At 40.1% G+C, this 15,343-nt stretch overlaps 2 protein-coding genes and 1 long non-coding RNA gene across 7 annotated transcripts; 2 read left to right on the top strand and 1 right to left on the bottom strand.

Annotated features, from left to right (window-relative positions):
* Window positions 1-346: 346 nt before the first annotated feature.
* On the bottom strand, window positions 347-5,526 carry LOC121716030. 2 transcript variants are annotated; one of them, XR_006033734.1, is made up of 5 exons: window positions 5,255-5,526; window positions 3,268-3,415; window positions 3,006-3,088; window positions 1,240-1,302; window positions 347-850 (listed from the first exon to the last, which is right to left on the bottom strand). It is a non-coding gene; the product is annotated as an uncharacterized LOC121716030 (long non-coding RNA). The 2 variants fall into 2 exon arrangements; XR_006033735.1 differs by having other exon boundaries at window positions 3,006-3,085; window positions 5,255-5,525.
* npm2a (nucleophosmin/nucleoplasmin, 2a) lies at window positions 5,526-7,942 on the top strand. 3 transcript variants are annotated; one of them, XM_042102162.1, is made up of 6 exons: window positions 5,526-5,657; window positions 6,006-6,125; window positions 6,307-6,386; window positions 6,812-6,922; window positions 7,369-7,462; window positions 7,615-7,939. In XM_042102162.1, the coding sequence occupies exons 2-6, from the start codon at window positions 6,035-6,037 to the stop codon at window positions 7,638-7,640; spliced, it is 402 nt and encodes a 133-aa protein (XP_041958096.1). In that variant the 5' UTR covers window positions 5,526-5,657; window positions 6,006-6,034; the 3' UTR covers window positions 7,641-7,939. The 3 variants fall into 3 exon arrangements, with proteins under 3 accessions (XP_041958096.1, XP_041958098.1, XP_041958097.1); XM_042102164.1 differs by having other exon boundaries at window positions 5,531-5,657; window positions 6,032-6,125; window positions 7,615-7,942; XM_042102163.1 differs by having other exon boundaries at window positions 5,531-5,657; window positions 6,013-6,125; window positions 7,615-7,941.
* A 259-nt stretch (window positions 7,943-8,201) lies between these two features.
* got1l1 (glutamic-oxaloacetic transaminase 1 like 1) lies at window positions 8,202-13,757 on the top strand. 2 transcript variants are annotated; one of them, XM_042102161.1, is made up of 8 exons: window positions 8,202-8,484; window positions 8,740-8,921; window positions 9,548-9,671; window positions 10,933-11,150; window positions 11,319-11,463; window positions 12,064-12,229; window positions 12,655-12,797; window positions 13,459-13,757. In XM_042102161.1, exons 1-8 carry the CDS (start codon window positions 8,367-8,369, stop codon window positions 13,593-13,595), a joined length of 1,233 nt encoding a protein of 410 aa, XP_041958095.1. In that variant the 5' UTR covers window positions 8,202-8,366; the 3' UTR covers window positions 13,596-13,757. The 2 variants fall into 2 exon arrangements, with proteins under 2 accessions (XP_041958095.1, XP_041958093.1); XM_042102159.1 differs by having other exon boundaries at window positions 8,203-8,484; window positions 11,316-11,463.
* Window positions 13,758-15,343: the final 1,586 nt, after the last annotated feature.

The raw sequence follows: 15,343 nt of genomic DNA, 5'->3' as shown, positions 1-15,343 counted from the left end.
ACTATAGCCTGCACCCCATCTTTAACTCCACTCTGGACCACTGCCTAAGCATGTTTCCTGGATGAAAACCTGTGTGTGAAATGTGATCAAGAATTTATCTGCAATATACTCTATATCAAACTGCCTCAGTTCAAGTAAACCTATCAAGTGTTCCTATGGCACCGGATTGCATACAATGACTGTTCATGCAGTATATCATGCAGTATCATGCAGTAGCTTGGTGAATCTATTTATCCCAAATTTCTTATGACTATTTTCAGCATGCGTAGTTGGTTCGTTCTGAAATGTTTTAGAGGTGTATTTGTCATTCTTTGGAAATTTCTTAACAATGTCAGGCAATTTTGTATCCTTCTCAAGGGTGTATTCGTATAATTTCACAAACAGCCCAGCAGCCAGGCCATCAACACACTTAACACTCCTCATCATTATATTAGTATACTGTCCTGATCTCCACACAATGGCAGCTCTTTCACTGCAGGAAATGTAACCAACTCTCCAATCATTTTGATGTAGTTAGTATCTGTATCTGTTCTTTTCAGCATGCTGAGGGCCAAGCGGTGAAGCACTGAACCTGTTGTTTGCCATGCTTTATACTCTTCTCAGCGAGAGACAGCATGTATGTAAGCCTAGGCGCTCCTGGCTCAACGCTGTTGCAGTCCACAGTCCCATTCAAGATTCAAGATTTAAGATTCAAAAAGCTTAATTGTCTAATATGTTGCCATGTTAGAAAATATTCTTTTGATTGAAGGCAGAGTGTGTGTGATGTGTCAGTTTCATGAGTTCTATTGCTGCTTTCCAGAAAATCCTATCATCACAAATGCATCGTCTATGTCATGGACTGAAAAAAACCCTGCATGGGAAACAAAAGCACACATATTTTTCCGAACGAATATTCTAGCCACAGTCAAAACAGAGAAACATTTCTCCCTAGGTTCGATTACTCGTCCTGGATAGGTTTTCAAAACTGGCTGGCTTGGGGTTTCTCCAAGGGTGTATTTAAATGTGTGTGTGTGTGTGTGTGTGTGTGTGTGTGTGTGTGCATAATTGAAATGATTTTAGCCAAATTATAAATAACTCCCTGCCTTAACCTTTATGTCCTTTACATGCTGAATAAAACCATCCAAATAATACTGATTGTCCCTTCCTAATTTCTACCCTGCCACATATTCTCCCTCCTGCATGCCTCTCTTTCACATGCTAAAACCACTATCTTAAACCTACATTTATTTGATTGCTCACCTGTGCAGCATCAGCTACTTCCTCTTGACTCACTGAAACGGATGCCTGAAGCAACTGCATATCCTAAACCAGCAAGACACAACAATAAGGGACGGGTTATTGAAGTGGGGCTTACTAATTGCCAAGCTCAAAAAGGCCTCTCAGCTAAATGATCCCTATCATAACATTAATGCATATACAACACTAAGGAAATTAGAATGATATAGGCTCATACAGCCTGAAGCAGCAAGCTATAAAGGTGCATCTCAAAAAATGAGAATGTCATGGAAAAGTAATTTTTTTTCAAGTAATTTATTCCAAAACGTGAAAGTCTACACATAAAGTGATATTTCAAGCCTTTTTTAATCTTGATTATTCTAATCTTGATTACCGGTATTACCGGTAGGCTATATCATGGCAATCAAAAAGGCAGTACCTCAAAATATAAATAATATATTAAATATTAATATAATATATATATAAATAATATATTGAATAATATAATAAAATAATATATTAGAATAAAGAATATATAATAGAGAAATGTCGACCTGAGAAGAGCTCTAATCAGCTGCCTGGCAATGGTTACAAAAAGAAAATGTTTGAACTTTACTTTGGAGGTAAAAAAAATGCTTTGGGCGGGTGAACAAACCCCACCAACACAGCCTGTCTGGTTTGAGTTCACCTTGGTGTGTTTTTGTACACATGCACCTTACTGTATTTACAATATTTCAGCTAATTTGAAAAAAGCCCTAGAATGCATTAGATTCTAGATTACTCCATCCAATCCATAAGAAATACTTCTCACACATAGGGGAGACCGGGGACAGTTGCAACAGGGGATGGTTGCAACATGTCAATTTTCTCCAATCAGAAACAACGTAGAGTGATGACACTCACACTGTATATGCTCAGTTGGATGCCCCCCCCCCCCCCCCCCCAGCAGAGAAAAAGCAAGGAGATTCCTGAACTGCTCCAGGATTTATTGTAAAAAAAACTGTTTTTTAGGTATGAAAGTATTTATTTTCTTGAGCTTTGTTTTTGTTAAACTGCTGTCACTGTTTTTGTGATTCAGCTCAAACTTATATGATTTAAATGAGTGATATGTTAACTTTAAAGGAGAATTCCGGTGTGATATTGACCTAAAGTGTGTTGAAACATGATACCGAGTGTGAACGTATGTCTCATAGCCCATCTTGGCTTGTCCCCTGCACTCCAAAATCTGGCGCTAGTTAGCCGATGCTACCAACAGCTTTTTCAATGGTGGTGCTTCGGCATCGGGCTAGCCATGCAAATAAATCACTGTTTTACACCATTTACGAGGCTCAATGTATCTCCACACTTCATTGGTAGACTTCCGAGGGCCCTGACATTTAAAACGAGACATTGAGAACTTTAAAAAAGCACTGGTACTTTACTTACAAGATGATTTATACAGACAGTATCTTCACGAAGTTTAGCGTTTGCAGCCATCTTGAATTTAGTCACGATAAGTCGAGGGTGATAATGATAAGGGATCAGATTCCAAAAATAATTCCGTGGAAATGCATGGATTCCAGTTGCTGCTACTGGAAATGGCATAATATAAATGGCAACCTCTACCTGAATCATCAACTCAAAGTGGTTACATAACTTGTAGAGGGGGACAGATCAGAGGGATGTGTCACAGTTTGTGTTTGCATTACACCATGTCTTTGTTCCTTTGTTCAGATTTGCCCATTTTTAGTGACTATTTCAAAGACCGAGGTTTGCAAATGAAAGAGGAAACAACCATGTTTCCAGTTTACCTTAGCATTCATGACCTCTCCTTCAAGTTCATGTTAGCTTTGTGACCTCTCGTTAGCTTTGTGACCTCTCCCTGCTCGGCCTGCTTGTAAGTACAGGCAGAGTAAGCAAATTAGTTACAAAGCACTTTAGTCTGTGCCAGTGTTTACAACAATTGTGTCACAGAATTAATAGACAAAAAAAGTCACTAGTCCTGTCAAATGTATGTGATAAGTGATAGGAATATCAACAGTAATGACAAACATACCTTCATTCAAAACATACCTTCATTATTGTTCACTGTGTTCTTGTTGGTTTCAAAGTGGATAAAAAACACAAGCGGGGCCCCAGGGTGTTCTGGTGATGCGGCAGTACAGTAGAGAAGCCTTCCGCTGCCAAGCATGTGGAACTCTTCAAAAGATTCCCGAACAGTCTGTCCAGACCACACATTTATCATAAAGTCACATACATTACAAAAGAGGCTGAAGCAATCGCTGGGAAATAGGAAAACATAATATTGTCACTGACTCAGTCAAACACGATGCAGATAAGCCTGTAATTGTTATATGATGGTGTCATCCAGTGATTCAACCCTTATATCAGAACAGTGACTGTTTTTTTTTTTTATTTCAGAGATGTATGGTTCAGCATACTAAAGATTCTCCTTCAATTTATTTCCTGAAAACATGTTAGGGGTGAGAGAAATAATAGTAATACATATTAAAGAATCTACCTCAACAATTCAGTGTCATCATAATGTGCAACATGATTTTGGACAGCAAAGGGGAAAGATGGGGTAGGAAGTAAGGGGTGGTATTCAGTAAACATTCACTGTGTGTGTGTCCATTTATATATTCTATATGGTGGTAAATCAAGATAATTGTACGCTTGGTTGCACAACAATTTGGACCAGTGCCTTGGTGTGAAGTATGATTCTAATGTAAGGATGGTAATGTGTTTGTGTGTGTGTGTGTGTGTGTGTGTGTGTGTGTTTGGCTAAACACACTTATCTCTTGCACTGCACATGGAAACAATTAGCCAAGTCTTGCTCCAATTCCAGGGGAGCACAACCTGATTAGTATCAGGTAATTCTTGTTCCTGACTCCTTTCACCAGCCAGGGGACTGTAATGTCACCGTAATCATATTTTACCATCTGCTGTGGAGAATAACCTCCCACAGTTTAAACTAGTAGAACAAAAGGTGACTGGTATTATTGAGCCCAGTGGGCCACCAAAGACTACATGTCAGAGCAAAAGAAGACAAAAAACATCTGTACCTATTAGCATTCTAACAAGAAGACTACCCATGAATGAAATGGGAGAAACAGGATAGATACAATTTATATACTAAGTGCCATAAGTGTCACAAACTTTAACATAACAGTGTGAGAAGTATTCTTCACAATATATAGGATCCCTTATACATGGCCAGGTTTCTAGGCTCTCCAAAGAGTGCTGTCTATTTAAACCTATTGACCAGTGTCTTGTACTGGTTTTACAGATAAGTAGGCAAGTCTCGCTCAGCAGATGGTAGGACACAGCAGATATGGGTGCCACACATGAGATGTTTCTTGGGATGGGGAGAGTCTTTGTGAGACAAGATAAAAAAAAAAAACGTTGCCCAGCTCGCTGGATGGGTTTTTCCTTTTATCAGATAAATTAAAGGGCAGGGAGGCAGAGGTCTCACCCTCCACAACTATGTGAGAGCAAGTTATGAGGCCTTTTAACAGCAGGATGGTGCAGCTAGAGAACAACACCAACTGGCTCAGATGTCAAACTACTTTTTTAATTTTAGAAATAAACTAGAACACAGTTGGTGTGGTGATACATTGAAAACTGTGCACTGATTAACTTTAATATTTTTTCTTTTAAAATAATTGTGATGCCATGCATTTCTTGATCACCTTCTTGATCATCCATGCAATAATTATATTTTAGAGAATTTAAAAGAGCTATACTGACATCAAATAGTCAGTTTTTAGTTGATTGATGTGGATTTGTACCCTTGAGCCAAGTGTCTACGGAAATACCCATGAGATTAAATAAATGAGAGACCTTTATCAACAATCAGAGACTCTTAGAAAAGCCTATGCATAGTGCTGAACTTTTTTTTCTAATAGCCTATAGGCCCTATATCTTAAACATTTCAACATTAAAACCGAAGCAGAAAACTTTAATCTCTTCTTCTCAAACCGAAATATACACACCATTAACCAGACCTGGGGCTTGTTTTGTAAGAAAGCAAACCTTATGAAGTATGACCAGGCCTCACCTCAACGTTCCAGCCGCTTAAAACTGAATATTTGGGAAATGTCTGACCTCATGAAAACTGTTACGTTCTAAAGCTGTTGATCTCTCAAATTAAATCCGCGTTAACCCTCTCTGCTACGGACCTAGGCTACTGTTGAGTTCAAAAACATCTATCGCGAGCGGCAGTTAAGTCTTTGTGAGTCGTCAAAAGGCAAACAAGATTCTTCCAGTCGAATGGCTCTACCTAGTGGACAAAAAAATAAACTGTGCTAAAAGAGTTGGGTAGAATTACTAGGCTACATTCGGGTGCACCTGCAGGTAATCAAACAAGAGGTCACAGTTCAATCGACGTAACCGTCTACGCTGGACTCCCACGGCGTCGTCGGATAAAAAAAAAAAAAAAAACATCTTTAGCCGTCGGATAAGTGAGTATCACCAACTATTTTCTTAATCTTTGTTGACTTTCAAACGACTGTTAAGATTTTTGGTAATTTTAGCCGTCAAATTGTGTATAGTTTGGGCGGAAGATGCTATGACATCTTGCCAGTAACCCAAGTTATGCATGTTTCCCAAACCCAAATTGTGTTTGCAATAAAACACGGCCTGCAGTATAGTGTAGTGTTCTTGTTTCAGTGTTCTTACTATAGTAGCCTAGGCCTAGGCTACTCTTCCAGAAAATATACTGGTGGTGCTTCTAAAAAAAAGGCCTAGCCTATATATTTTTTAGTTGTTACAGTAACACACACATACCACTTTTAAGCATATCTCATAAGTTTGCAGTTGGGCTGTCTTCCAAAAGTTGATGGCGATGATTGAGGTCCCGAAAGATGACAGCATAAATTCATTTTGTTCATCCTGTTCATCCATCTCAGACAAAGTTTATGTACCTTGGGGTAAGTGTGTCACATCAGCCACTAGATCTCGTATCAGGACAAAACTCCCTCAGTTGTCTATCTGTCTGTGTGATTTACATATGAATTCCAAAACATGTATAATCTGAAGTTTGTGAGAAGTACTCTCTCAGTGTTTCCTGTCTCTGAATCATTGTGTCATCTGCATTGTTTCTATAACCAGGCTGTGAGCTGACTTCCTCCAAAGCAACAGCAGTTTTCGAAGTGGACTACCCCTTGGAGTGTCAGTTCTTTGTCAAAACGGTAAGAGTTAGCTTTTGTTGCGTGAAACAATGAGTAATGGCACATTCACAAACATCATGCCACCACTGGGATCAGCCCTTGTTTAGAACAGGGTTTATTCTGTTGCTTGTCATTACAGAAGCCAGCATTTATGCTGCATTCCAGACAACTCTGAAGTCAAAAATGTCCTAGTTGGAATCTCCCAATTTCATTCCAGACAAACTGGGAGGTCAAGAATTCTGACCTCCTACTGGGAAAAAATACAATGGAACACCACTTCGACCTCCGACGTCCGAGTTGTCTGGAATGCAGCATTAGTACCACTGTAATCCAGGCATATCATATGCAGAGTAGACACAATGTTTTACTTATGAAATAGCCTTTTACAATAACACAGTTCGCCTGTTTTACAAATGCACCCCCCCCCCCCCCCTGTCTGCTCCCAGATCTGTCTGAGTGCTGGTGCCAGTGATGATATGCATGTGGTTGCTGTTTGTGATGGAGATGGGAGGGTTAAGGAAGTACCTATTGCCACCCTGCGTCATACCATGCCCATGGTGAGTCAAAATTGACTGCTTGCTTGTCACAAAGCACATATACCTGCACCAAAACATATTGGTAAATAACTGCAGACAATGCATCTGTGGCCTGTTTAGTTTTGTATCGAAAGATACAACCAAACTGTTTGTGTGAGCAAATAACTTGTACTGATTGGAACTCTGTTCCAAAATAACACTAATGGACATGGCTAAGACGTTCTAGTGTGACATTTCCCTGGCACCTGCTACTGGATATATATGGCATTTGCTACCAGTTAAATTGACTCCCATTCACTTTCATTATACACATTTTCTTTTTGTGCCTTAACGATGTTGTCGCTGAATATTTGAAGGGTTTGGATATACTGTATGACATACTCCCAAATGTGGTAAATTTATATGTGACCCTAACCTGAAAGTTGAACTGTTAAAGCATGTCCGTATCATGAGCCTATTTTCCCCAGGTTAGTTTCCAAGCATTTGAGCTTATACCACCAGTCACTTTCAAACTCGCCTCAGGGCAAGGCCCTGTCTTCATCACTGGTCAGCATATAACTAGTAAGTAAAGGATTTTTTTCAGTGTTTGTTATTTCAGACAAAGCCTACTGAAATCATTTAGTTGTTTGACTTACCACATTGGACATCACCAAGAATGAGGTGTTAAGAATAAGAAACTTATTGGACCCTATACTTGTCTGAATGTTTTGCAGTTGGATTGGAAGAAGATGAATCTTGACCTACAGTATAAACCATGGAAACGGCACTGGAATTCAGTGTGGGCTATCATGTGAAGGGTTTCATCATGGCCTCAAAAGCTGTCAACCTTAAATATTAATTCCTCAAAGCTAACTGCTATATGTTAATGGACAGTAGCCGTCCATTTGTGTGCCATCATGTTTGCAATTTTGAAATATGTATTAGAGAAACTAAATAAACAATAACAATAATACATGTTTACCAGAAAGTGCTATTTACAACATTGGCCTATATGCTCTGTGGGTTCTCCTTCCTTTCATTTTTATTATTTCTCAAGATTTGTTTGAGATCTGTGCTTATTAATGGGTAGACTATATTCTTTGCAAAGCTGGGCCTTCATAGCATTTTTTGGAGCGATGCTAGCCTACATGTTTTTCCATGTTTTTTAGCCTGGCTACCTTTAAAAAAAAAATAATAATATTAATAATAATCAATTAATTTAATAATCAGGTAGCTATTTCTATTTTCTCTCTACCATGACCGAACACTTTCTCTACATGGCTCTGTTGTCACCAAGAAACGCCCGTCACACCAGGTAACATGGCAACAGGCAGTCAACAAACTAACGTTAATGAGCTGATGCACGATTAGACGGGGGAAATACACGTCAACAACCATGATGAAACCTAAGCAGCCAGGGTCGCAGTGGTGAAAGGCGACTGAGCGGCATGTTTTACCGATAAAATAATCAAAACAATCAATATCAATGTCTGTCATATCCGTATTTACGAACATCCCTACAGCTCCACCAAAACAGGAGTCTAAGATTTTGGCTGATTTCAGGAGAGACGCTCACCCAGAGAAGGTGAATCTTGCAGGACGTGGTGAGTGGAAGTCAGCTCCGAAAACTCGGATCACCTTTGGTTTTGTAATTTCTATCAATTGATGGCGCGTGGATATCTGCCAATTAATGTTTTCATTTTACAATCGAGCACTACAAGGGGGCATTACTTAGAATAGCCTAACTTATGAATAACTAAGACCTGTTGACGTTTAACCTTTACAATATACAGCAGTAGGCTATAATATAGATAGCCTAATGAAATTATTGCTGCCTCTTTATCTCCTCTAATTTGCAGAGTATCTTAATGAAGATGGCCAGACCACAGTACTTCCCCTCATATGGAAAATAAAGCAACAAATTGGATCAGACCCAACCCTCACTCCTGGGTATCTGCCACCTCTTGGTCTAACTGAACTGACCAAGAGAGTGGTGGAGCTCACACTGGGAAAAGACAGTCCTGCCATCGTGGAAAACAGGGTAACCTGACAATTTGTTGTTGTAGAAATCAGCATCCCTTCTCAGATGTTGCCATAGGATTAAACAGGCTTGGTGTTGAGTGGGCCTGTAAAATACACAAGTAGGGCCCACCTCCTTAATCAGGACCCACCAGCTGGACACACAGATACCTCAGCCTGACGCAAGAACTCATAGTTTATTTGAACAGGGCACAAAAAATTATTTGTCTTTTGCACTGACATTGAAGATGAGGTCAGCATGTTTAAACCCATGACTGGAATTAAACAAACCATCAGTGTCCCTTTAATCACATTACATTCAAGTGTGGGGGTGATTTACCACATGTAAACATGTCCCGCTAAAAGAAATCAGATATCACTCTGGACAATGACTACCGTAAGGGACAGTCATTTTGACGTGGGTGGCCGGAGGTGTAAACCATCAGTGCTGTGCTGCTGATACTGTGAATCACCCCCCCCCCATGTGTTTAATGTTCTCTGTGCCCCTCTGGTAACTACGCTGTACAATCGATTTAAAGAGGTAATGTATCTCGTGCAGGGCTTCAAATCCATAGGTACAGGCGCTTTAGTAAGACATTGGTCAACGACTGCTGTAACTGACTGGAGGGCTTCATTTGCTGGTTGCAGGTGCTGGGGGTGCAGGCAGTGGGCTGTATGGGAGCGGTGAGGCTGGGCGCAGAGCTGCTGAGGCGTTGGTGTAACAACAGCGCATCCTGGAGTGGACCCATCCTGCTGCCCTCACCCTGTGATGGTGGGTAGGTCATGAGCGTGAATATGGACTGTCCCTTTTATTACAGGGAACAAATAGGTTTAGATGCTGTTTTCAGTTAGATAATGGAACTGCAGATGAAGTTTTAAAGTGCCCATATTATGACTATTTTCAATATAGGCCTATGGGTTGCACAAAACATGTCCCCTCAGATTACACATTATCAGCAGCTCCATTCTTGCCAGTTTCAGTCCCTTTCGGAATAGGCTGTATCTGGGGCCTGTTGCCTTAAATGCAAATGAGCTGTTGTTGGCCATGTCCCACTCCGGAACTGATTCCATGTTTACGTCAACGGGCAGCATGAAAAGCCAGGGAATACGAGTCATGTCGATGACATGATGTTGGAGGATTCTGCACCAGAAAGCCTCTGACTGCCAGTGATCAAATGCTATTTGTTATGCAGGAATAATAAAGAATGTGTGACAAAAGTAATTGACGGTTCTGTTTGAATTTTAGTAGTAAAGTGGCCTAATAGTCAAGTTATGGGAGTTTAGCCGAAACGTCTGCTAAATACAATAACCATAGCAGAATCAATTCAGACACCTTTCTGCATGTATGATGTAACATGGCCTAACAATGTTAAATGATAATGGGTAAAACTTGGGTCGGTATATAAGCCCACTAGAGTTGATGTACCCCTATTCAAAAGTTTAAAAGCATTTGTGAAATCGGCTGCCTATTACCGGATGGCCTGGGTCGCTTCCAGCATAGGCTAGGCCAGAGGTTCCCAAAGTTAAAACTGTCGAAACCCAATTGCAACAGGAATCGAATTGAATTCGAAATTAATTGAACAGCTCACCCGGAGACTGAAGACAGAATACATTCAGAGACCCGTATCTCACTCAAAACAGCATGGATGTTTTTTTCCCCCAAGTTTGTATAGGCTTACGTGTGGAAGCACCAGAGTCACAACATAACCATATTATGGGCATTTTAAAATGGTTGATGTAGCTGTGAAACAAGAACATAGGGAGGTGAAACACAAGAAAGCAAGCTATTAGCATTTGCTTCTAAATTCTGGAATCGAGAGGGAGACCTAATAAGTCAGAGACATAATGACTTTGTGCATGAGTGGAACAGAAACTAATGTTTCTGGAGGGCTTCCTGTTAAATGCTGGAATCTCAATATCATGTGTTGCAAATCTTCTACACTTCATATGCCTTACTCACATTTTTCCAAATTCTATATCCCTCGCTCTGTGACTTCTTTAAAATAAGGTCTAATCCTCTCTTGCTTTTTCAGACTCACTTGCCGAGACCTTTGAGGCAGCAGGGTTTGGGAATGTGTGCTACTACCGCTACTGGGATGCGAATAGTTTGGGAGTGTGTGCGGAGAACGTGCTGAAGGATCTGGAGGAGGCCCCTGAACAGAGTGTAGTTGTCTTGTCCGTCTCTGGCCACTACCCCACAGGTGCCGACCTCTCTGTAGATGACTGGAAACTCGTGGCAGATGTCATGATGGTACAAGGCCAGTTCTACCTCACTAGATGACCTATGAGCTTTTATACAAATGTTTTGGAAAGGTTTAATTGTTTAAAAAACAAAACAATTTTAACATTCTGAAATGCATTCTTGGAATGCTGTCCCTTTCCCTTAAATCTATCTTTATCTCTCTCTCTCAAACAGCAGAGGAGATTATTTCCTTTCTTCCTGATGTCAGAACAAGGCTTTTCTAAGAGCTATGAGAAGGATGCTTGGCCTGTTCGTCATTGTGTGTCTTTGGGTCTGGAGGTTATGTGTGCACAGTCCTTCTGCCACACATTTGGCTTGTATGGTAAGACTCAAAGTCCCTTCTGTTATGATATTCACTCGTGCCCACTAGCATGGCTAGAACAACTAGTGCTAGCTAGCATGAAACTCAAAGGTTCAGGTTCATTAATATGAACTTTATCACTGTATTGTTGTAAGTCGCTTTGGATAAACACGTCTGCAAAATGAATAAATGTAAAGGTGAATCTTAGGTGTGTTGAATAATTTCAGAGATTTTCAAACAATTGATTGAACCCGAACAGATTGTATACTTCAAATAAACTGAAAAACTTTCAGTTGGTTCCTAGAGGGTTTCTGGTTGAAACGTTCAAAGTCAACACAGCTACTTTGAATTGAAAATTAATTGGACTTTAGCTTAGTTTTCTATAAAATATTGACTTTAATTTGTTTTGACCCCAAGTTTGCATTGGCTCAATGTTGTTTTCTGTGCCACTGGAAATGCCATGGGAATGCTAATGTTTGTTTATACTGTTGAAAGAGTCAATAGTTAGTGGACACACGAAAAGGTCAAGAAAACGACATGACGTATCTGATACTGAGAAACTTCTGATGGATGCGTAAGTGGCATCCCTCTTCTCTACTCACGGCAGCTTTGATTTTCCAGGGGAGCAGGTTGGACACCTCCTGTGTGTGCTGAAGCACAACAGCTTCCTGCTGGCTGTCCAGTCGCAGTTGGAGAAGTCAGTCCAAACTCTGTGGTCCTCTCCACCAACAGGTGGTGCCCGTGTGGTGGCTACCGTCCTCAGTAACCCTGCACACCTTATTGAGTGGTGAGTCAGTCACGTCCAGTAAAATACTGTTGTAGATGACCCTGAGAAGGGTGGTCATGTTTGTTTGTAATTCCCCATCCCATACACTTAGTATTCAGGTATGTTCTCTCTTTCAATAAATGGGCAATTGTTTTGGGAAAAACTGTCACTGTCTGAACCTTGTCAAACCAATTTATTTCTGAATTGTGCATGTACTGTCCTTTTTATATCAATATAAATTATTTAACTTAATATTTGAGTATTTATTTCCAAATACATTTAAGAATATTTATAAATATGTTCATGTATATTGTATATTAATATATATCTACCGGTATATATAATAATAAATAAAAATGGTTTACTGTATATTGTAACATAAAGGAACGGGTGATTGTCTCTCATGAGTTCTCAGCTTCACCCACATGGTTCATGTGCCACTTTAGGCAGGAAGGTGTGAGGAGTCAGGTGGAGAGGTGCATGCTAATTAGGGAGCAGCTCAGGGAGAAACTGAGGCTGCTGGGATGTCCAGGGCAGTGGGACCACCTGACCAAACAAACCGGACTCTACTGCTGCACTGGCCTCAGTGGTGAGTGTTGAATCTGTTTACTTTGTTTACTTTGTTGCAACACATACCGTAATTGAAATTTGAAACACATACAGTGTGTTCTTTTTGGGTCGAAATTTATACAGTAGACCAGCAACCTTCGGTGTCTGTTGAATCTGTTCTGTTTAAATATGAATGTAGTTTATACAAAAGAGAATAAAAAAGACACAGCTGAATAATTCAATGACAGTCAGTGTTCCTTGTCCAAAGAGCATCATGAATGTCAAGTCTAAGCCTCTTTATGACACAGCATCATTGCACATTGATGTTTTAATCAATGAAAAAATCAATCAAAACAAACTGCGACTGTATATTTAAGCAATATGACACAAGTGGGAGTGGGGTTGGTAAGAATATACCCACGGCCGTGGTTGGGCCATAGGCACACATTGAAAGCAGTTGACTTGTCCTCTTTGAATTGTAACTGAGATTGGAGAGGCTCATGCTTGCAGTTAAGCGTAAAATGAGAACCGATAATTACCAGCTTCCTTAGTCCCTGTGTGTAGACTTGTGAGTTTAACATTCACACGCGGTAAATGAGTAACCCTTCACCCAGCTGCGGCAGGCTGATTGACTCTGCAGGAGAGAAAGATAAATGAGAGTTGGCTAACTACGACTGCTGCGCTTGTCTTCTGGTTTTTAGGTCATCAAGTGGAGTTTCTGGGCAAAAGGAGACATGTCTACCTCTTGGATATTGGGTGTCTGAATATAAGTGCAATCAACAGCCGCAATGTTGATTATGTGGCAGAATCCATCCATTTGGCTGTAACCACTCTTTGATTTGTAAAAATAGATAACAATGTTCTTTTCATATTCTTTATGACTTACCTTTGCCCATCCTGACAGTATGCGACTAGGCCATGGATTGTGCAGAATAGTGAATAAGACAGTCGGATTTTGCATAAAGATATTGCAGATATGACATTAAATTTGTATTCTTTAGATGTTTCAGATGATTTTTTTTTCTAGTAGGAGCTCAGTGGTCATGTGTAGTAATGGGGGTAAGACTGTAGCATTGAGGGCATGCTGGCCAGTCACATACAGTACCTCTTGTCCTAAGTTCTGTTCTATACCTGGATACTTATGTTGGGGGAAAAAGAATGAACAAAGAGAAGTTGAACACTTGTTTTTAAGAGAGCTACAATTTCTACTCCTTCCTGAGTGTTTAAATGTAGGATGGGAGATTTTCTTTTTGGTATATTACCTGAAATCCTTTTTATATCCCGATAGCAACCAACTAATTAAATACTCTGACATCAAAATAAAAAATATTCATCTGTGGAAGCCGCAGGGCTGTAAAAGCATTCAATCATTTTGAGTGGGCTGCAACAAATGATCAGTTACTAATCCGTCTTTCAACTCGACTCCTGCATGCATTGTGTGTGAGTGACTGGAGCTTCCCTATGCCCAAGGTTGCATTAGCCAGGATGGCATACCAATGTTCTTCTTAGTGTAGTGATAGTCAAAACAAGTGGCACTACACTAAGGAAATGTTGAGTTATTTTGTCACTTTTGGGAGCTATAGGCTAGTTGGTTCCATGGCTAGCCTAGGCTAGCTATAGGCTAGTTGGTGGGGAGCTGGTGGGTGCGTCAGACAGAGTTGCTTCATGCGCAAGAAGGATATGCATTATGTAACTCTGGGGGAGATGGGGAATAAGCTAATTTCCCAAAATGTTGGCATGTTCCATTAATATCTGTACATCTGGAACAACAAAAAGGATTCATGAAAAAAAAAGTTTGCCTGTGGCAACATTTTTCAACATGTCTTGACAGCTTAAAAACATAATTTGGAAGTCATCAAATGGCTTAGACAATTCTTGTGCAAGACAAGCCTCACCTATCAGGTTGCTTAAGGGTCATTCCACGTCAGTTCAACCAGGGCCCACGCACTTAGGTCTCAAAAAATTCTGAAAAAATTACCAGGTGTACCTATGTTACCCAGGAGACACACTGTAAAATTACTCTTATCTAAGATCAATACTTTCCAAGATACAGACAGTTTTACAGTGGGAGGAGGGTGTCGATTTTGTTCGGCCTCTTTTTTTTGTCAAAGTTCACAAGCCCACAGTGCAAGAACTAAACCATGTAGGAGGCTCAAATTTTGCATGCTGGTACATAAATAGGAATAGTATGTAGCAAAATTGTCACGTTTGGTCTGGATAATCCTGCATGGTCATAGCTGTCCCTCAAAGTTGATACAAATTTTATTGGAGTTTTTGGCTGGGCTCTGTTTAAGCCTTCAGAAGACATATTTGTACTCAACATAGGCTCTTGATTTATTTTCCTTACTGAGATAAGTAGAAACACTCTCACAAAAAACAATGAACAGAAAACAAATCCCTTCAGGGTCTGAACAGCAGACCTCACAAGTCTGAACTCTTTTTTTAAATATGTTTTTCTTTATTCTCCATGATCCCTTCTTTTTGAAAACACCAATTTGACTTGTCTTATGCAAATCTTTCTTTTTTATTTTCCACCCTAAACATGGGCAAAATGCCCCATTGACATCAATATGTTTTATATAGAGT

The sequence above is a fragment of the Alosa sapidissima genome, chromosome 8 (genome assembly GCF_018492685.1).
Source record: "Alosa sapidissima isolate fAloSap1 chromosome 8, fAloSap1.pri, whole genome shotgun sequence".
NCBI classification, from domain to species: Eukaryota; Metazoa; Chordata; class Actinopteri; order Clupeiformes; family Clupeidae; genus Alosa; species Alosa sapidissima.
This window is presented reverse-complemented; position numbering and strand designations above follow the sequence as displayed.